The 23219-nt window shown below is 40.9% G+C and overlaps 1 protein-coding gene across 2 annotated transcripts in view; it reads right to left on the minus strand.

Annotated features, from left to right (window-relative positions):
• MSANTD1 (Myb/SANT DNA binding domain containing 1) overlaps positions 1-23219 on the minus strand; it is a 92226-nt gene that overhangs the window by 40798 nt on the left and 28209 nt on the right. Inside the window, exons 1-2 of one of the 2 annotated variants that reach the window (XM_084626443.1) lie at positions 1136-1195; positions 754-1018 (exon numbers count right to left, since the gene is read on the minus strand). In XM_084626443.1, the coding sequence (XP_084482569.1) occupies positions 754-1007 (254 nt within the window). In that variant the 5' untranslated portion in view covers positions 1008-1018; positions 1136-1195. Of the gene's footprint in view, positions 1-753; positions 1019-1135; positions 1196-23219 lie in introns of those variants that run through there. The other variant, XM_084626442.1, reaches the window with a different exon arrangement.

Below are 23219 nucleotides of genomic sequence, written 5' to 3' on the forward strand. Positions count from 1 at the left end.
TCTCTCTCAGCGGTAAGATTTTTTTTTAAAGCAGATATATTCAAATATTTCTGCTAAGTTCTGATTTTTTCTAAACAACAAATGTGTGAAGGTCTCAATCTTTCAAGCCAACTTTCCCTCATGACTGACATTGCCTCGTCTTTATGTTCTAGACACCGCTTCCCCCTTCCCCCACTCTCTTAGAGCAGTATTTACAGAGGACATTGATTCTCTCTCTGCAGATAGAATAGTTGTTTCGCTAGAGCTGCTTATAGCAGTGTGTGTCACTCAGTAATAAGACATCCAATTATTTTTGGCCCTATGAAGTATTACCCTTCTTCTTGCAATGCCAAAAATTGGGAACTTCATTCCTAAATAAATTATTTTGTATTTGAACTTTTACTTGTAACACTGATTCTAACTGGCCACTTCAAACTGCAGTAGTTTAACTGCCAGGAACTGCTGACAAGCTAACATTATCACTCCACTAAACAAGAAAATCTGTTTTAACACCAAATACATTTTCATTCCAATATTTCATAGCACCATTAATTAACTATAAAGAAACAAAGTTGTGCCAGAGTTTGAAAATAAATGGGAGAGAAAATAATAAAGATGTAATAGTACTGGCAGGAGAGATTTTTAAAAGCGATATGAACAATCTTTAATCTTTTATCTATAGATTTCCTGTATGAGACTTTTTCTGAAAGGCAAATAACTCTGCGTCGTCCCTGCTAAAATCTCTCGAAATAAAAAGAATTAACTGAAGCTTACCTGTACTGGAATGTCATATTTGTAATTTTTATCTTTATTTCCTCTCCGTGGCGAATTTCTCCAGTCATTTCAAAGAGTTTGTTAGCCATTTTCTCATAAACTTTGGCATTCCTTTTAGTTTGTTTCAGTTCATCAAAAAATTCTTCCCAAACCAGCATTAAACCTCTCATTTCTGCATCAGTCCAGTTTCTGGCCCTTCTGTGTTTCTCAGTCTGAGAAGAAACAATGTAACTGGGAATTTCTGCTGCAGCCATTGCTGATTGACCTAAAAGGGTTTTAAAAGAGGACACTTAATATAGATTGAGTTTTTAGTTTAGGTTTTTGTAGTGCAAGACATGCATATGTGGATAAAGAATTTGAATGACAACAGAACATATGAAACCTTTTTGCAACAGCTTGAAGCTTGAGTGCACAAAATGGGGCCTACATCTGACAGGCAGGAATTTAGTTAAAAGCTTTTAAACAGAGAAACGTCATTTTGATGTCACGTTACCATAGCAACAGAGCAACTGCATAAGCTACAACAACAAAAACCTTTTAACTGAAAGCCAAAGAATCAGGACAAAGTTGACAGGCCATCAATATTAAAGCTTTTAAACACTTTAGGTTTAACAAAAAAAGATCTATGCAGCCTTTGAGAACCTACTTTTAAGTTTCTACTTCTTTTTAGCTTTCTCTTACCTTTTAGGCAGACAATCTGCTAGCAGGGGGTCCTGGTTGCCTGAATGAGCTTTTAAGTTGTGCCTTGACAGACTCTCTAGGAGGTTGCAAGGACTGAGGCCATGTGCACACACACAAACACACACACAGCTTTTTACAAAGATTTTTTGTAAAAAGCTTCACACACCTTCACGAAAATATATCTGTGTATCTACAAAATAATAAATGTTTAAGCAGCCAGTCTCCTTAAAAAAGTGCCTGCATCATTTTTTAGGAACACACACAAAAATAGCTTTTCAGTGTTTATTACTTACACACACACACACAGACACACATATACATACATATGTATATTTATATTTTTATATATATATATAGCCACTTTTTTTCCTAAGATGCTTTCCTGCTGCTAAGCACATACTGTAGTCCTGTCAATATGAATTTGCCTTTTGTAAGTATCTATAACTGTATGTGTATTTTGTATTCCCAGTAATTTAGATGCTATTTATGCTATTTTATGCAGCCTGTGTGCTGCCTCAGGACTGTAGCAGAGGCATTTCACCCGCTTTATGGAGAACCTAAAAGGATTATTCATTGAATTTAAAAAAAAAAAGGCTGCAAGATACTTAGATGGTAAATAAATTGCTTTGTTGTGAAGTAAGCATTTTATGGTAGTTTTCTATGTACAGAGCTAAATTCTGTTCACATTTACACCAGTGAAACACCATTGATTCATCATATTAAACTGTATGACACACACTATGGGTCAGATTTTGCCCTTTCTTACACCCACGTAATCCCATAATGTCTATCATAAAAGAATAAGATTCATGGAATCGATCAGTTCTAGCAATATGACTGGTTAATGCACAAGGCATTAATTCTCTATATTCCAAATTAAACAGCATCTTGTATAAAAACACACATCATTGTTTGTTTTCAATTTCAGCATATAACAGCAATAACGACCTCACTGCAGGGTATTTCCTGGAGATTAATGACAGGCGGGGGTTAATGGCCTGAGGCTCACCCAGCCAGTCCTTAATCCCTAGGAAATGTTCTGTACCTCAATCCTTAATGCTTAAGTATCCTATAAATCGTAAGTCTTTTCATAACCACATCCTTGATCTTAACAGTAGTTTAAAAACTACACAGATTAGTTTGCATCCTGGAAAGGGTGAGGGGAGCCCATAATGCCCATAAAAGGCACATGAAATAAAACCTTTAACTCATCACTGCCTGGTCTCCATGTTATGTATTTTATTGTTCATTCCAAATTGCACAAACAAAGGAACTGTGGAATATGTGATGAAAAAAAATCAGAATTTCTCTATTTAGTAATTTTTACTCCAAACCCACTGAAAAATCTCCATGTGAGAAATATACCTACTGAGTGACAGGCTTCCTTAACAAAACCTAGCCTCCAAACAACATTACTTTTTAACTGCTAATATGACAGCCTAACACCTATTACCCTTTTAAAATTTGTAAATAGCACCATATGCTGTCACAATGATCTTGCATGGTTTGTCTCTTGAGTGCCCAGCTGGAGACATCACATGATTGGTAGACAGATGGTGGTCAGAAACGGATCAACTTGTGACAGGTTCATTTTATTAATTTTTATATATCCAGCACACCATAATGAGTTGCATGCACATTATTAATAAAAACAATACCAAATTCAACTGAATAGTTTTGAAGCCAATGACAGAGGCCCTGCAGGAGAAACTTAAGGAACTAAGAAGCTGGCTCAGAAAAAATGGTCCTTAAGCTATTGCTAGAATATTGAGTGTCTGATCTGGGACCAAATAACGATCTTGCAGAAACCTCTATCCAAATTGACCCCAGATTGCTTTTCAGACTTTATTAAGAAATTATAGGAATTGTTTTACCCTGACATTCATCCACTAGGGCTCTGAAAATGTTTTGTATTATTTTTATTGCAACCAATCATGTATTAGACACTTTACATAAAAAGAGAGAATGATATGGTCCCTGCTTTGAAGAGTTTACAGTCTAGTTTTAGACAGGACACAACTAGCAAGGGTAAGAAACAGGAGGAAGGAGCGGGGATGGAAGGGAACAAGGACAGCAGCAATAACTTCTTTGAGTGATTGTCCACATGTATTTCACTTCTGATCTACAGGTGCCCTGTGTGCATGAGTTACAATTATTTTAAATAGCAGCATGCTGGGGCCACACCTGTGCTCCAGATGCTCTTGTGCTTTCTCCCCTCTCCCACCCTGGCTGCATCTGAGGGCATAAGGGGCAGAGTGGGCCCAACCATCCCTCTGTTCCTTTTTAATTTCTCATGGCAGCCAGATCTTACCCCCGCAGTGCCTATTTCTCTTCCAGTTACTGTTTTTTTAAATTAATTAGTATAGTTGTTAGTTTAGTAAAGTTTAACATGTGTTTAAAGAAAGAGACACTTAAAAATTGAAAGATTTTATCCCAGTACCAGAACTTCGCTGCAGTGGCGGAATCCAAGTCTCCAGGGTTCAGGTCCTGTCCCTTCTGTAAGGAAGCCATTCCTATTCATTATGAATATTATAAGTGCCTCTTCTGCTTGGTGAAGCACACATTCCAGATAAGTGCTTGATACATTGCTCTTGTCATAGGAGGACACAAAAAGCGAGCAAATCCCACCTCAGGCTTTTCCTCCTGGAACACTCCATTTGAGCCTGAGGGAAAAAGACTAGACCATCTATGCTAGTGGTCTGGTAAGTTTCAGATCTACTCCAGGCTCCAAGATTCATTCTTCATCAGAAATGCTGCACTCTCCAACTTCTGAGTCATGAAGAGCAACTCACGCTATTAACTCAAAAAATTAATAGTGATTAAAAAAATTAATAGTGATTCATCGCAGTTTTAATCGTACTGTTAAACAATAGAAAACCAGTTGAAATTTATTAAATATTTTGGATGTTTTTCTACATTTTCAAATATATTGATTTCAGTTACAACATAGAATACCAAGTGTACAGTGCTCAATTTATATTATTTTTATTACAAATATTTGCACTGTGAAAATGATAAACAAAAGTAGTATTTTTCAATTCACCTAATGCAAGTTCCATAGAACAATCTCTTTATCGTGAAGGCACAACTTACAAATGTAGAATTTTTTTGTTACATAACTGCACTCAAAACCAAACAATGTAAAACTTTAGAGCCTACAAGTCCACTCAGTCCTACTTGTTCAGCCAATCGCTAAAACAAACAAGTTTGTTTACATTTACTGGAGATAATATTGCCTGCTTCTTATTTACAATGTCACCTGAAAGTGAAAACAGGCATTCGCAAGGCACTTTTGTAGCTGGCATTGCAAAGTATTTACATGCCAGATCTGCTAAACATTTGTATGCCCCTTCATGCTTCGGCAAGCATTCAAGAGGACATGCTTCCATACTGATGACGCTTGTTAAAAAAAAAAAAAGTGTTAATTAAATTTGTGACTGAACTCCTTGGGGGAGAACTGTATGTCTCCTGTTCTGTGTTTTACCCGCATTCTGCCATATATTTCATGTTACAGCATTCTCAGATGATCACCCAGCACGTTGTTCGTTTTCAGAACACACTCACTGCAGATTTGACAAAACGCAAAGAAGGTACCAATGTGAACCAGCGGAACAGCGGGGAACCAGCTGAGCAGCGGGGGACAGCAGAGCAGCAAACAGCAGGAGTTTGCCTGGGATCTGTGTTGGTGAGTATCTGGTATCTGAGTGTGTGTTTGATGAGAGGATCGGAGTGTTTGTAGCGAGGGCAGCTTGAAAGTTTGAGCGAGTGCTTGATTGGTTGGCTGAAAAGGGCGGGAGTTGGGAGTGTTTTGTTTCAGGTGAGCCTGGCTGTTTAAAAAAGCCGGTGCTCCGCGAACCAGCTGAGCAGCGGGGGACCAGCTGAGCAGCAAACAGCAGGAGTTTGCCTGGGAGTTCACCTAGGGTGAGCCCACTGAGGCTTACACCCTAACGACTTGTCTGAGTAATTACTGCATCTCCTGAGGAAGCTCGTAGTAGGACGGTAATATGGATGGGGAGTGTTCAGCTGTTGTGACCTGCACTGGATGTGCCATGTTTGTCTTTCTTCCACAGGACAGAAGCGACTTTGTGTGTACAAAGTGCAAGCTGGTCTCCATAATGGAAGAGAAGGTTCAAGGTCTGGAGCAACAGGTATCGACCCCCTGCGTTGCATAAGAGAAACTGAAGATTTCCTGGACAGACGTCAGGATATGCTTCTACAGGCACGAGGTTCTGAAGATTCAGAGCAGGCTGCGCAGCGGGGACAGGAGGACGGTGAAGAAATTTGGCAACATGTGACCTCCAGAAGAAGAAGGGGAAACGTCCATGTACCAGCAATGCAGATACAGGTAAGTAACCGTTTTCATGTTCTCTCCACAGGTACCACTGCGGGAGGTGGCACAGATGATACATCTGGGGGAAGGGAGCAGAAGGAGATCGCACCAGTTGAAAGGCATGAGATGCACTGTCCTAAGGTTGGGGGTTCCACGACCACCACTCCCAAGAGAAGGAGGCGGGTGGTGGTGATCAGGGACTCTCTCCGCGGGGGACTGAGTCATCTATCTGCCGCCCTGACCAGGAAAACAGAGAAGTCTGCTACTTGCCAGGGGCTAAGATTCACGATGTGACAGAGAGTCTGCCGAGACTCATCAAGCCCTCGGACCTCTACCCCTTCCTGCTTTTCCACGTGGGCACCAATGATACTGCCAAGAATGACCTTGAGCGGATCACTGCAGACTACATGGCTCTGGGAAGGAGGATAAAGGAGTATGAGGCACAAGTGGTGTTCTCGTCCATCCTCCCCGTGGAAGGAAAAGGGCGGGGTAGGGATCGTCGAATTGTGGAAGTCAATGAATGGCTACACAGGTGGTGTCGGAGAGAAGGCTTTGGATTCTTCGACCATGGGATGGTGTTCCAAGAAGGAGGAGTGCTAGGCAGAGACGGGCTCCACTTAACGAAGAGAGCATCTTCGCGAGCAGGCTGGCTAACCTAATGAGGAGGGCTTTAAACTAGGTTCACCGGGGGAAGGAGACCAAAGCCCTGAGGTAAGTGGGGAAGCGGGATACCGGGAGGAAGCATGAGCAGGAGCGTGTGAGAGGGCAGGGGTCCTGCCTCATACTGAGAATGAGGGGCAATCAGCGGGTTATCTCAAGTGCCTATATACAAATGCACAAAGCCTGGGAAACAAGCAGGGAGAACTGGAGGTCCTGGCAAAGTCAGGGAATTATGATGTGATTGGAATAACAGAGACTTGGTGGGATAATTCACATGACTGGAGTACTGTCATGGATGGGTATAAACTGTTCAGGAAGGACAGGGAGGCCAGAAAAGGTGGGGGAGTTGCACTGTATGTAAGGGAGCAGTATGACTCCTCAGAGCTCAAGTATGAAACTACAGAAAAACCTGAGAGTCTCTGGATTAAGTTTAGAAGCGTGAGCAACAAGGGTGATCTCATGGTGGGAGTCTGCTATAGACCACCGGACCAGGGGGATGAGGTGGACGAGGCTTTCTTCCGGCAACTCGCAGAAGCTACTAGATCGCATGCCCTGGTTCTCATGGGCAACTTCAATCATCCTGATATCTGCTGGGAGAGCAATACAGCGGTGCACACACAATCCAGGAAGTTTTTGGAAAATGTAGGGGACAATTTCCTGGTGCAAGTGCTGGAGGAACCAACTAGGGGCGGAGCTCTTCTTGACCTGCTGCTCACAAACTGGGAAGAATTAGTAGGGGAAGCAAAAGTGGATGGGAACCTGGGAGGCAGTGACCATGAGATGGTCAAGTTCCGGATCCTGACACAAGGAAGAAAGGAAAGCAGCAGAATACGGACCCTGGACTTCAGAAAAGCAGACTTTGACTCCCTCAGGGAACTGACGGGCAAGATCCCCTGGGAAAATAACATGAGGGGGAAAGGAGTCAAGGAGAGCTGGCTGTATTTTAAAGAATCCTTATTGAGGTTACAGGGACAAACCATCCCGATGTGTAGAAAGAATAGTAAATATGGCAGGCAACCAGCTTGTCTTAAGAGTGAAATCCTTGCTGATCTTAAACACAAAAAAGAGGCTTACAAGAAGTGGAAGATTGGACAAATGACCAGGGATGAGTATATAAATATTGCTCGGGCATGTAGGAATGAAATCAGGAAGGCTAAATCACACCTGGAGTTGCAGCTAGTGAGGGATGTTAAGAGTAACAAGAAGGGTTTCTTCAGGTATGTTGGCAATAAGAAGAAAGCCAAGGAGAGTGTGGGCCCCTTACTGAATGAGGGAGGCAACCTAGTGACAGAGGATGTGGAAAAAGCTAATGTACTCAATGCTTTTTTTGCCTCTGTCTTCACGAACAAGATCAGCTCCCAGACTACTGCACTGGGCAGCACAGCATGGGGAGGAGGTGGCCAGCCCTCTGTGAAGGAAGAAGTGGTTCGGGACTATTTAGAAAAACTGGACATGCACAAGTCCATGGGGCTGGATGCATTGCATCTGAGAGTGCTAAAGGAATTGGCGGATGTGATTGCAGAGCCATTGGCCATTATCTTTGAAAACTCATGGCGATTGGGGAAAGTCCCAGAAGACTGGAAAAAGGCTAATGTAGTGCCAATCTTTAAAAAAGGGAAGAAGGAGGATCCTGGGAACTACAGGCCAGTCAGCCTCACCTCAGTCCCCGGAAAAATCATGGAGCATGTCCTCAAAGAATCAATTCTGAAGCACTTAGATGAGAGGAAAGTGATCAGGAAGAGTCAGCATGGATTCACCAAGGGAAAGTCATGCCTGACTAATCTAATTGCCTTCTATGATGAGATAACTGGTTCTGTGGATGAAGGGAAAGCAGTGGACGTGTTATTCCTCGACTTTAGCAAAGCTTTTGACGCGGTCTCCCATCTCTTGTCAGCAAGTTAAAGAAGTATGGGCTGGATGGATGCACTACAAGGTGGGTATAAAGTTGGCTAGATTGTTGGGCTCAACGGGTAGCGATCAATGGCTCCATGTCTAGTTGGCAGCCGGTATCTAGCAGAGTGCCCCAAGGGTCAGTCCTGGGGCCGGTTTTGTTCAATATCTTCATTAATTATCTGGAGGATGGTGTGGATTGCACCCTCAGCAAGTTTGCGGATGACACTAAACTCGGAGGAGTGGTAGATACCACTGGAGGGTAGGAGGGTAGGGATAGGATACAGAGGGACCTAGACAAATTGGAGGATTGGGCCAAAAGAAATCTTATGAGGTTCAACAAGGACAAGTGCAGAGTCCTGCACTTAGGACGGAAGAATCCAATGCACCGCTACAGACTAGGGACCGAATGGCTAGGCAGCAGTTCTGTAGAAAAGGACTTAGGGGTGACAGTGGATGAGAAGCTGGATACGAGTCAACAGTGTGCCCTTGTTGCCAAGAAGGCCAATGGCATTTTGGGGTGTATAAGTAGGGGCATAGCCAGCAGATCGAGGGACATGATCGTTCCCCTCTATTCGACACTGGTGAGGCCTCATCTGGAGTACTGTGTCCAGTTTTGGGCCCCACACTACAAGAAGGATGTGGATAAATTGGAGAGAGTCCAGCGAAGGGCAACAAAAATGATTAGGGGTCTGGAACACATGACTTATGTGGAGAGGCTGAGGGAACTGGGATTGTTTAGTCTACGGAAGAGAAGAATGAGGGGGGATTTGATAGCTGCTTTTAACTACCTGAAAGGTGGATCCAAAGAGGATGGATCTAGACTATTCTCAGTGATAGCAGATGACAGGACAAGGAGTAATGGTCTCAAGTTGCAGTGGGGGAGATTTAGGTTGGATATTAGGAAAAACTTTTTCACTAGGAGGGTGGTGAAACACTGGAATGCGTTACCTAGGGAGGTAGTGGAATCCCCTTCCTTAGAAGTTTTTAAGATCAGGCTTGACAAAGCCCTGGCTGGGATGATTTAGTTGGGATTGGTCCTGCTCTGGGCAGGGGGTGGGACTAGATGGCCTCCAGAGGTCCCTTCCAACTCTATTATTCTATGATTCTATGAAATTTCTAAAGATAGCTACAGCACTCAACCCAAGATTTAAGAATTTGAAGTGCCTTCCAAAATCTGATTGGGACAGGGTGTGGAGCATGCTTTCAGAAGTCTTTAAAGGGCAACACTCCGACGCGGAGAGTATAGAACTCAAACCAGCAGAAAAGAAAATCAGCCTTCTGCTGGTGGCATCTGACTCAGATGATGAAAATGAACATGCATTGGTCTGCACTGCTTTGAATTGTTGTCAAGCAGAACCCATCATCAGCATGGATGCATGTCCTCTGGAATGGTGGTTGAAGCATTGTGACATTGTGAACAAAAAACGGGCAGTATTATCTCCTGCAAATATAGACATATTTGTTTGTCTGAGTGATTGGCTGGTCAAGAAGCAGGACTCAGTGGACTTGTAAGCTCTAAATTTTTAGATTTACATTTACATTTTATTTTTGAACACAGTTTTTTTTGTACACAAGTCTACATTTGTAAATTCGACTTTCATGATAAAGAGATTGCACCACAGTACTTGTATTAAGTGAATTGACAAATACTATTTCTTTTATTTTACAGTGCAAATATTTATAATTCAAAATAAATATAAAGTAAGCACTGTACACTTCGTATTCTGTGTTGTAAATGAAAGCAATATATTTGAAAATGTGGACAACATCCAAAAATATTTATATAAATAGTATTCTGTTATTGTTTAACAGCGCGATTAATCCCACGATAATTTTTTTTAATCGCACAATTAATCACAATTAATATTTTAATCTCTTGACAGCCCTAATTTTTATTAATGATGGAAATCTACTGACGACACAAAGTTGGGAGGCACTCTCAATACAGGGAAGGATGCATTATTATACAGGAGGAACTGGATGACCTCGAGGACAGGAGTAATACAAATAGTAATAGAAACGGGATGAAATTTAATAGTACCAAAGTGCAAGGTCATGCAATTAGGAATTAACAGCAAGAATTTCTGCTATAAGCTGGGGGCTCATCAGCTGAAAGTGACAGTGGAGACATAGGTGCATTGGTCGATAGCAGGATGACCATGAGCCACCAATGTAACGTGGCTGTAGAAAAGACAAATGTAGACTTAGGATTTATTAGGCAAGGTATTTCCAGTAGAAATAGCGAAGTATTGGTGCCCTTGTACAAGGCCCGAGTAAGAATACTGTGTACATCTACGTTCAAGAAAGATGAAGTCAGACAGGAACAGGTTCAGAGAAGAGCTACTAGGATGATCAGTGGAATAGAGGGACTATTTTACAAGAGGAGATATTTAAAAAGATTGGCATGTTTAGCCTAGCAAAACAAAATGTGTGAGAGAGGATATAATTGTTCTCTATAAATAAATCAGGGAGTAAAATCAGGGGGTGAAAATCTATTAAAGTTTAAGTACAATGCTGGCACAAAACCAAATGGGTATAAACTGGCCATGAATAAATTTAAGCTGGAAATAAGGTTTCTAAATATCAGAGGAGTGAGGTTCTGGAACAGCCTCCCAGTAGGTGTTGTGGGGCAAACGAACTAATTAGTTTTAAGATAGACCTTGATACATTTTTGAGTGGGATTGTATGATGGGGCAGCCTGCAGTAGTGGGGGGCTGGGCTTGGCTCAGCAGTCCAGTACATGTCTTATGTTCCTAAAATCTCATGCTTCAGGATTTCAGCTGGTCATCTTTAGGAGGTCAGAAAGGAAAGTTTTTCCCCCAGTGTATTCTATGGTGGTGTGAGGTTTTTTTCTTTTGTCTCCTTCATCTGAAGCATCGGAGATGGCCATGGCTGGAGATGGAATATTGGACGGGGTGGGCCAGTGCTCTGAGATGGCACTGAGAATTTTCTCTCAGATACTTGGCTGGTGGATCTTGCTCACATGCTCAAGATCTAACCATATTTGGTGTCAGAAAGGAATTTTACTACAGGTCAGACTAACAGAGACCTTGGGGTTTTGTTTTTGTTTTATTTAATAAAAAATAAAAATGCTGTTTATGTGCATTTTAATTGAATTTCCATGCAAATAGAGCTTGACACACATCACAAGTGAAAAATTAATCGTCATCTAGTAAATAAGAAATGCATCATTCACCATTTATACGTAGTAAAATTAAGAATTGGATTAAATCATAGAATATCAGGGTTGGAAGGGACCGCAGGAGGTCATCTAGTCCAACCCTCTGCTCAAAGCGGGACCAATCCGCAACTAAATTATCCCAGCCAGGGCTTTGTCAAGCAGGGCCATAAAAACCTCTAAGGAAGGAGATTCCACCACCTCCCTAGGTAACCCATTCCAGTGCTTCACTACACACCTAGTGAAATTTTTTTTCCTAATATCCAACCTAAACCTCCCCCACTGCACCTTGAGACCATTACTCCTTGTTCTGTCATCTGGTACCACTGAGAACAGCCTAGATCCATCCTCTTTGGAACCCCCTTTCAGGTAGCTGAAAGCAGCTATCAAATCCCCCCTCATTCTTCTCTTCTGAAGACTAAACATACCCAGTTCCCTCAGCCTCTCCTCATAAGTCACATGTTCCAGTCCCCTAATCATTTTTGTTGCCCTCTGCTGCACGCTTTCCAATTTTTCCACATCCTTCTTGTAGTGTGGGGCCCAAAACTGGACACAGTACTCCAGATGAGGCCTCACCAATGCCGAATAGAGGGGAATGATCACGTCCCTCAATCTGCTGGCAATGCTTCTACTTATACAGCCCAAAATGCCATTGGCCTTCTTGGCAACAAGGGTACACTGTTGACTCATATCCAGCTTCTTGTCCACTGTAACCCCTAAGTCCTTTTCTGCAGAAATGCTGCCTAGTCACTCGGTCCCTAGTCTGTAGCAGTGCATGGGATTCTTCCGTCCTAAGTGCAGGACTCTGCACTTGTCCTTGTTGAACCTCATCAGATTTCTTTTGGCCCAATCCTCTAATTTGTCTAGGTCCCTCTGTATCCTATCCCTACCCTCCAGCATATCTAGCACTCTTCCCAGTTTAGTGTCATCCGCAAACTTGCTGAGGGTGCAATCCACGCCATCCTCCAAATCATTAATGAAGATATTGAACAAAACCGGCCCCAGGGCCAACCCTTGGGCACTCCGCTTGATACCGGCTGCCAACTGTAAGTTATGTAAGTTAAACTATATAATTGCTTAAATAAATGTGTATACTTATAGTGTAGCCCTCTGATAAGAAGCACCAAGTTTAGTGTAAGGCTATATTTAATTTCAAATATGTTTTCATTGTTTCCAAGTAATGAGAATGAATCTTTCTTGAGGAAAATAATTTAAAATGCAAATGCAAAATACAATTAAAACAGATGATTTCAAATCAAGGTTTCCTGCGTGCTGATTTAAATCATGATTAAAACAAGTTATTTAAATCTCTTTTATTTCAGTCAATCCACCCTTCTAAAAAGGAACCACAAGCCTTGGAGCCTGGGAGCTGGGGCTCCTAGAGCTTTCAGGCTCTGGGCTCCCCATCAGTCTGCCAAATGTACTGCTGAGGTGGCAGGAAAGCAGGCAGGTTGCTGAGGGAAGGCAGAGTTTCCCTGGAACTTTGTTGAAATTGAACGGTCTTTGTGAGACATTTCAATTTTGCCCAAGTGGCAAATTCCAACAAAAAAACATTTAATCAGAATTTTTCCAACCAGCTCTGGTCTTGCAGTCATTCCGTCTGAGAGAGAAGAATGGAAAAAGATGCAGAGATAGATATCAGAGAAGTGGACAAACGGTGCATCAGTGTACCACCATTGTCTAAAGGAGAGATCAATGTGATGAAAGACTAGATCAGATATGTAAGAAGGGTCAAAATTGTACTTAGCCTTGAAGTTAGTCTATGGAACTCATTGCCACAAGATATCATTGAGAAGTAGATGTTTGTATTAGTAATTACTAGATTCAGAATTACATTAAGGATTTTTAAAAGTTTGGAAGGAATATAATCCCTATGCTTCAGGGTATAACAAATACGGTTAGGAAGAAACATCCCTATGTGCTGGTTATATTCCATGACTGATTGCTTTGGAAGCATCTAGTGTCAGCCATTGTCAAAGACAGGATACTGGACTAGATGGACCATTAGTCTCATGTGTTCCTAGGATAATTAAACATGTTGCTATGCAGACAAAAAACTAGTAGAGGAATTCATAGCACCAGCAATGTGATTAGATTAATGGCCTGTGAATATGATTTAGCAGCTGTGTTTATTATCTGTATTGGAATATATGGGCTTTGTGTTAACAAATGTACAAGACATATGAGAGAGAGAGAACTTGCAGTGGAATTGAACTAAACAACATATATTGGGGATTTATGGGCACTTGAGCTGGTGGCAAAGCTCAATTGAAGAGCTATGAATCCAGAATGTGACCACCTTTTAGAAATGGTGCAAAATCTTCCTATTTGATAAATCTTTTCTACAGTAACTAAAATATTGAAAGCATCAGTTGCACCTCTCTTTCTCCCCACACACACATCTATCCAAAACAAAAACTTTATATAACTCAAAAAGTGAGCAGAGCTGAAGACTCAAAGTTCCAAGTCCCCACAAGGAACTTCACTATTGCTAATCTACTTCACTGTAACAAAATGATGCTCACATGCTATGGTGATGGGAGGCAGTACAAAATCACCACAACACAATAACCTTAACTCTGACCCCAAATAAGTACTATTTCTTCATCAGTAAAAAAACAACAACACAGTACCTTTCAGGAAGAGAAACAAAAATTATATAGATAGATTAAAGACAAACTGACCAGCCTCAATTGCAAGTTACCATAATTTATACGACATTATTTTCCAGAAACAGCTATAAGTACTTGGCAAAAGAGTCCATTGTTAATTTATCAATATCTTTACTGGTATTTTCTATTCAGGTAGATAATGAAAACAAACTATTTTAATATTAAAAGATAAATAACAAATATTCCTTAAAATAATCCAACAGTCTGTGTTAGAGTTAAGGGCTTTGTGACTAAATATGTTTTCCTCTAGTCTCTTTAATAAATAATAATAATAATGTTTGCTTCATAAGTGAAGAATGTCAGTCTAGTGTCCTTAACTATTTCTTTTAAGTGCTTGGATTTTGTAAATGATGTATTAGGTACACTGTTGTCATAAAACTGCTGTGTTGTTTTTTTTTTTAATAGTACCTACAGACAAAGTCTTGGTTTAATTTATTTAAGTCTCTGTGCATCCCTCATGTTTTAAATGTTAACTGCCTCCATGAGCAAAATGGGAATGCATCTAATACACTAACTCCTTTTGCCCTGGCATAGACTCCCTTGCATATTCATTCCTTGATTCAGCAAAGCACCGAAGCATGTGCTTAACTTTAAGTACATGATTTAATCCAATTTAAGGCCTTGTCTACACTTGAACATTTTGCCACTTTTAACTTTAGTTAAATTGTCAAAGCCCTCTAGCTACACACAGGTACACTGCTATGAAAGTGCTTATTGAGGTATAGTATATTCTGAAGCAATATGTATACTCAATGAAGTGTATAGTATATATTCTGAAACAATATGTGTACTCAGTGAAGCAAAGTAAGCTATGCTGGTGTGACGCACCTTCTACCAATATAACTGTGTCCACACTAGAGCTTTTATCAGCATAACTATGTCAGTAAAAAAATCACACCCCTTAATGAAATAGTTATGCTGATAACACTTTTTAAGTGTAGACCAGACCTAAATCAATGGAACTTAAGTAAATGCTTAAATTTAAACATTTTCTTAAGTGCTGAGCTGGATAGGGATTGATGTAAGCATGTCTGTCCTTAAAGCATTTTGCTGAATCTAGGCATACATCACCAACCATATACTTTCATTGTAAAATTCCTTATTTTAGACAAGAAAAAAAAGTAGTAGTAAAGTGTCCATAAGAGATCACAGGGGCTCTGTAACAGGCTGTAGAAACTATGGGGGACAGACAGGCAGAGTTTCTGGAAATTTAAATGTGTGGTACACAGAGAACAAAGACACAGTTACATAGACACAAATACCACACTTTCCTGCTTGAATTTGTAGATAAAGAGTCTAGTGTATCTCAGAGTTTCGCTGACTCCTGACAACTGTTTGCAAGCTCTAACAGTATGGAACAATCTAAGGGGGTTTGCTGTGTTCTTTTCCTGAAAAGTGAGCAATAAATACAATTTCAGTGAAAACCAACCACTTCCCTAGTTGATGGTTTCCTGAATCCAGGCTCAAGAGGGTTGACCTTGATCCTGATTGCTTACTGGTGTAAGTAATACTGCTTATGTTTGTATCTTTACTACATTTTAGGACACTAAATATTAGTATATCTATAGTGCATTTTAAACTGTCAGTATAATGCTAACTCAAATAATTCTTCAGAGATATGTTTGACTAAGAAACTGTGTGTTTGAATCTAAGAAATTTGAAAAGAATCACTTTCACTCAGAAATCTGCATTTGAGAGTTTATGCCATGTTTGTATTCTGTACTGTTTCTGTACATCAGAGTGTGTAAGAAAAACATCCTTGCTAGACAGGAAAGAGGAAAAAAACAGAGGTTTTGCACTGCTTTCATGACACCCTTTTTTTTCAGTCTTGTTTCTGTAGTAAGAGTAACAGTGCCATTGTGGTCCTTTGAGGATTGGTAATTAAACAATAGTTAGAAAAATACTTTAAAGAAGCTTTTAGGCCCTATCAAACATAACTCATCCTAACCTGATTCAAACACCATTAGGCCAAGAAAAGAGTTTGAAACTTACACATGATTCCAGCTAAAACAATTTTAACACAGTTTGGGTGGCAAGTATTAGAGCCATGTTGAATAAATGGTTCTAGCTTGTTTTTGTTCCAGAAGGAGAGTGCTTTTGGCCCAATATCAAAAACCACTAGGCTTGGAGAAGCTACAGTAAGAATCTCTGGCCGTTTTGTGCCAGAACACCAGTCTTACTCTTCAGAGTGTGCTACTAGCTTGGCAGCCTGCTAAATCCACCTAGCAGCTGTTTGTAGCCACATGCGGAGTTCCTGATTCTCTGCCAAAAAACACTATGGAAGCACAACATAGGAAAGTTCACAGCTCCTTTAACTACAGTGCCTCTTCAGCTGACAGGCATACTCCAGATGAAAGACAGCAATCATGGAACCGTAGGGTTAGAAGGGACTGCAAGGGTCATCTAATCTAACCTCCTGCCAAGATGCAGGATTTATTGTGTCTAAGCCATCCAAGACAGATGCCTGTTTGAAAACCTCCAGTGAAGGAGCTTCCACAGCCTCCTGAGGCAGTCTGTTCTATTGTCCTACTGTTCTTACAGTTAGGAAGTTTTCCCTGAGATTTAATCTAAATCTGCTATGCTGTAGTTTGAACCCATTGGCTCTTGTCCTGCCGTCTGTGGCAGAAGAGAACAACTTTTCTCCATCTTTTTTATGGCATCCTTTCAAGTATCTGAAGACCACTATCATATCCCCCTTAATCTCCTTTTTTGCCAAACTAAACATACCTAGTTCCTTCAGCTTTTGCTCATATGGCATGCATTCTATCCCTTTGATCATCTTTGTTGCTCACCTCTGGCTTCTCTACATCCTTTCTAAAAATTGGTACCAAAATTGGGCATAGTACTCCAGCTGAGATCTAACCAGTGCCACGCAGAGCGTTACAGTCACCTCTTGTGACTTGCATGCTATGCCTCTATTAATACAATCTACAATCCCATTTTCCTTTTTTCTAACAACATTGCATTGCTGACTCATGTTGAGGTTGTGATCCCAGATCCTTCTCAGCCGTGCTGCTGCCAACCCAGTTTTCCCCCATTCTATTTGGTTTTTCTTCCCTAAGTGTAATACCTTGTCTTTTTGAATTTCCTTTTGTCGTCTATAGCCCAGGGCTCCAATTTATCAAGATCCCTCTGAATTTTAGCTCTATCCTCCAACATATTGGCAACCCCCCCACTAGCTTTGTGTCACCTGCAAACTGTGCTCTCTATACCTGCATTCAGGTAATTAACAAAGATGTTACCAGACGCATAACAGATTCCTGTGGAACCCCACTTGAGACCTTTCTCTAATCTGACATCATTCCATTAATAGTTACTTTTGTTTGCTGTTGTTTAACCAATTGTGTGTCTACTTAATGGTAGTTCTGTCAAGCCCGCATTTCTCCAGCTTACTTATCAGAATGTCATGTGGGACTGTGTCAAAAGCCTTGCTGAAGTCCAGGTATATTATGTCTACCGCATTCCCCCATCCACCAAACCAGTTACCCTGTCAAAGAAGGAAATCAAGCTGGTTTGGCTGGTAAATCCAGGCTGGCTGCTAATGATTACCCCTTCATCCTCCAGGTATTTGCGAATTGAATGTTTTATACTTTGCTCTAGCTTCCCAGGTATCGAGCTAGGCTGACTGGTCTATGGTTTCCCAGCTCCTCCTTTTCCCTCTTTTTAAAGATGGGCACAATGTTAGCCCTTCTTCAGTCTTCTGGGACCTCTCCTGTCATCCATGAGTTTGCACATATTATTGCCAGTGGCTCTGAGATTTCTTCGGCTAATTCCTTCAGTATCTTTGGGTGAATAGCATCCGGCCCCACTGATTTGAATTCATTCAAATTGGTCAGAAGATCTCTGATGTGTTCTTTACTTATCCCGATCTGCATCCCTTCCCCTTTATTGTCCATGGTAACTTCGTTAGTCGTCCGGTTACATTTTATTTTTTGAGAGAAAACTGAAGCAGAGTAGGTCACCTAAATCACCTAAAAGTGGTAAGGAAGAAGTTTCTCTCAGACTCCATCTCAATGAGGATAGCTAGGGGGATGCTTCTATTCTACAATTTAATCAGCCACAAATTAAAAAAATTAGAAATTAAAGATGTCTGCCAAAAAATCCAAGAGAGAAGCACAAGTGTGTCCCCAGCTCTAGTTTGCTGTTCTGCCTAGAGGCTCCCAGGCATCCATCCTTTTCCTCTTGCAAAATTCTGTTCAGTTGTCCAGTGCTGATGGAGAAATTTATAAGGATGAAAACATTTCATAAAGAATATTTAAGGCACAGGATACTTCCATTTTAGTTAATTAAGAAGCCAAATACTGAAATGTAGAGAACATTCAGGTATCATTGGCTGGTGGTAAAGTTGTATCAGGAATCCAAATTCTTGAAAATATTCCTAATGCATAAAATTAAGACAGTAATAATTAATACTTATTGCAGTCTGCCCACTCCTAAGACTCTCCAAAAATTAAGAGCCAAATTCACCAGTGCCATTTAGACTTCGAATGACTTACAGCAGCAATACATTTGGCTGGCATGGTTCCATCTGAAGCTGTGGCCATGACAGCAGTAACCCCAAAGTGAATTCTGTCATTTCTGAAATGGGTTGCCAAACAATTCCAGTCATCTCAAAAAGCCTCAAAATCTTTTATAATGGGAGATATGCGTATCTCCCAAGAACCGTTGAAGTGGCAGGATGTGCACTGCAGGTGTCAGTTTGTCCTGACTTTGTTTCCAAAGCCATACTGTAATGGATATAGGAGCTTTTAGCATTCCCATCAGAGAACTGGATAGAAAAAAACTATTCTCCCCAGATCAGAATAGCATGTGTTTCCGGCAGATACTCTTTCTGTGTCATCCCATAGTATGGCATGCTGTACCATGGTCTATGAAGCCCTGTTGCTTAAATTATGGTCTGTCATTATTAACCTCAGGATTGCTTAAATGGTCTTTCACTGATTTTTTTAAGAGGTTCTAGACAAAATTTTTAGGCAATTAGACACCAAGTTGCAACTTCAAGATAAAGCCAAGGCTAGAACCCTCAACATTAACTTAGCATCTCCTAAAATGCAAAGGAGAGATAACAAACCTTCCAAAGGTGGGAGAAGAGTTTAAGATATTGTTGACTCTGTTAGCTGAAGCAGTTAGCCAGCATTCAGGGCGTTACAGACTGTTTCCATTATGAGGAGGAATTAATTATATGGAGTCAGGTATTTCTTTGGTGTATTCCTGTTTATTTACAAAATCCTGTTCAAAGTGCACAAAGTCCTGTTTCCTTGAACACAGCAGAAATAAACAGCAAGAGACAGTTCATTGCTCTCAGACCCAAATCTGTCTTTCCAGTCAGCACTCTGCCCAACAGAAGCTCACTCTCTCTCTTGGCTTCTGAGGGCCATATTAGCAGTGCTTCTCTGGCTGTCCCTGACTTCCTCTAGCTCCTTTTTCTTCTAGCTTTCCGCTTCTTACACCCAGACACACACATACATAGCTGCAATCCAGTCAGTCCCCAGACCGCATGGTTCAGTTTCTACTCCAGCCTTAAAAAAAAAAAAAGGAGTACTTGTGGCACCTTAGAGACCAACAAATTTATTTGAGCATAAGCTTTCGTGAGCTACAGCTCACTTCATCTGATGCATGCAGCTGTTGCTCACAAAAGCTTATGCTCAAATAAATTTGTTAGTCTCTAAGGTGCCACAAGTACTCCTTTTCTTTTTGTGAATACAGACTAACATGGCTGCTACTCTGAAACCTGTCATTATTCCAGCCTTGACATGCTGGTCCATGATTTGGTTGGTAGCTTCTATCACTAAACAAAACGGCTCTTAATTGCTCCCTCATTTAGGGTGAATGGAAGGTGGCTAGCACACCTATCAGCTTAAATGAGGTCTGTGGTTGCCCACAGATCAAAGACATACCTACTAGCAGTTACCAACATCCTCACCAATTTTATCACTCAAGACAGAGACAAAGCTCAAGGAATTCATTCTGTCTCCAAAACCAATGCAAACTTATGAGCCACCTCCAGATTTAGGAGCCAAACTTCTCTAATTCAACCATCAAATACACCAAAGATCAGTATTCTTAGATGCCGAAATAATTGTTAAGATGGCATGTCTTCTTTTTTCCCATCTTATTTAATGTAATTATGGATGTTCTAATTGTCCATACAAATGTCTTCTTTAAAAAAATCCTATGCATCTTTTAGTCTCAATATCCTGTGGCAGAGAGTTTCACAGGTCAGTTATGCCTTGTGTAAAAAAAGAAGTTTCTACATCAGTTTTAAATATGTTGCCTTTTAGTTTCCTTGGATGACACCTTTGCTCTTGTAAAATAAAATAAAGGTAAATAAGAACATCCATCTATATTTTCCATTATCTAGTATAATCTATTGTTTTGTTTTCCCTCAATCATCTCTCTAAACTATATGCTCCCAATATTTTCAGTCTCTCCTGACACTGACATCTTTTCATACCTATAATAATTTTAATCATTCTTTTTTGGACTCCTATATTATGCTGAGTGACCAGAATTGATCACAGTATTTCAGGTGAAAGAACGCTATTGATTTAGGTCACCATGTTATTTTAATAATATTATTTTCTGTTCAATTATTTATCCATCATAATATTTGGTTTGTATTTTTGACCACTGCTGTATACTGAGTAGAAGTCTTCATTGACCTGTCCTTCTGTCCCCCAACACTCCCCACCACAACCATCCCCTCTCTGTTGCTCTGCCTGTCCACAGCTGCCTTTTATCTGCCACTCCACCAGCATACACTAACCTCTCAAAAACTTCCCTCCTCAGCACCAATCAGCTCCATCTTGTATATTGGCATTATCAGCTGGCAAACTGTCAGATAACTAATCTCCCTTGGCATCTTCTGAGAAGCAGGGAAGCTCCTACTTTGAAATGCTTATTTCTAGTTACCACATAGAGACCAGGATGTTCGTACACTCTCTTTCTCTCCAGACCACATGGAAGGAAAACCATGGGCAGTGTCTCTGCTTCTGATGGGACCACCACCAAACACTTTTCCAAGTGCGAAGGGAAGCAGAAAAGTTATTCCACTTCTCTATCCACATGAGAGGCTGTCAGGGTTCCTTCCCCACTCTGAACTCTAGGGTACAGATGTGGGGACCCGCATGAAAGACCCCCTAAGCTTATTTCTACCAGTTTAGGTTAAAACTTCCCCAAGGGACAAAGTCTTTGCCCTTGGATTAGGTAAAACACTGCCACCACCAAGTGATTTAACAAACAACCAGGGAGAGGACCACTTGGAGTTCCTATTTCCCTAAAATATCCCTATCCCCCCCCCAACCCCTTACACCCCCTTTCCTGGGGAGGCTTGAGAATAAACAAGATGAGCCCAGACCAGCCTTGGATTTTTAAGACCCAAAAAACCCAATCAGATTCTTAAAAAACAGAACTTTATTCGAAGAACAAAAAAAGATAAGAGAACAACTCTAAGATCAGAATGGAAGATAATCTTACAGGCAGTCAGATTTAAAAATAGAGACTCTCTCTAGGGAAAACCTTAAGTTACAAAAATGGGAATACACATTTCCTCCAGCACAGCAAATTTCACAAGCCAAAACAAAGAAAACCTAATGCATTTTCTAGCTAGATTACTTACTAACTTTACAGGAGTTGGAGGGCTTGCATCCTTGATCTGTTCCCGGCAGAAGTATCACACAGACAGACAAAAGCCTTCCCCCCCCCTCCAGATTTGAAAGTATCTTGTCCCCTCATTCGTCATTTTGGGTCAGGTGCCAGCCAGGTTACCTGAGCTTCTTAACCCTTTACAGGTAAAAGGACTTTGCCTCTGGCCAGGCACTGTATACAGAAAGGTGTTTACTCTTCCCTTTATATTTATGACAGAGGCAGAGAAGGGATTCTTCTTGCCCTATCTGAGGTTAGAGGTTGCTGCCAAAAGCATAAGGGTATGTCTACACAGCAGCTGGGAGCGAGTCTCCCAGCCCAGATAGACAGACTTGCTCTAGTGGGGCATGAGCTAGTAGATGTTGCAGTTCAGGCTGGATCTTAGGCAGGTGTGAAAGCCTCAGCTCTGGCAGGGACTCTGAAATTAAGATTTATCTTCCTGTCATTATTCATTCAATCTAAATGTTCAGTATTCCTATGTAGAGATTGCAAAGGCATGTCTCACCAAGGCAGGAATGTGTCTGTAAGAAAGGACTGCATGCACTTTCCTTGCCAAAAAGATGGAACAATATAGGTCAGATCATTGCAATTGGTTATCAAGTAAGATTCAGAAGACATGCACCACTTTACCAGATCAGGGAAATGGTTTCAATGGTGGGAACGGTCAAGGATTCTGTCTCTGGAAGATAATATAATTTATTTACAAATGGATACGCTGAGACACAGGCTTTGGGCAGAATTTTCAAAAGAGCCCACTAATTCTGGGTACCTTAATTTTGGATTGTCCAAACTGAGATGCCGATGGACTGATTTTCAGAGGTACTGAGCTTCCACAACTCTAAGTGAAGTCAGTGGGTGCTATGAAAATTTTGCTCCAAGTGAGTCACTGGTAGACATGAATAGAGCTCAGGAATTCCACTTGTCAGTCACATTACTAAACACTCAAGGACATTGTTTTCTTCAGAACCACGTGGAACTGCCAAGGGGCCCCCGTGTTCATAAGCAAACCTCTAGCTGCTCAGAAGATTTTCATATTTAAAATAGCCATAGTGATAGCATAGCCAGGAATATTCTTAAAGAAAACAAAGGAAAACACTAAATCTGACTGCAGAGACTCAAAACTAAGCAGCTTACAAACAAAAACACACCATGTTTAAAATAATGTGTTCTAAATTATAAAAGTGGCCAGTGTTTTTATTTACTGTGCAAAATGAAAGCAACAGTGTGTTACCCAAGGGGGGCAGTCTGTGTAACTGTTTAAAACAGCCTGTCATAAATATAAAGGGAAGGGTAAACCCCTTTAAAATCCCTCCTGGCCAGAGGAAAACTCCTCTCACCTGTAAAGGGTTAAGAAGCTAAAGGTAACCTCGCTGGCACCTGACCAAAATGACCAATGAGGAGACAAGAT

This window comes from Lepidochelys olivacea (assembly GCF_965140295.1).
Source record: "Lepidochelys olivacea isolate rLepOli2 genome assembly, chromosome: 4".
In the NCBI taxonomy this organism is placed as follows: domain Eukaryota; kingdom Metazoa; phylum Chordata; order Testudines; family Cheloniidae; genus Lepidochelys; species Lepidochelys olivacea.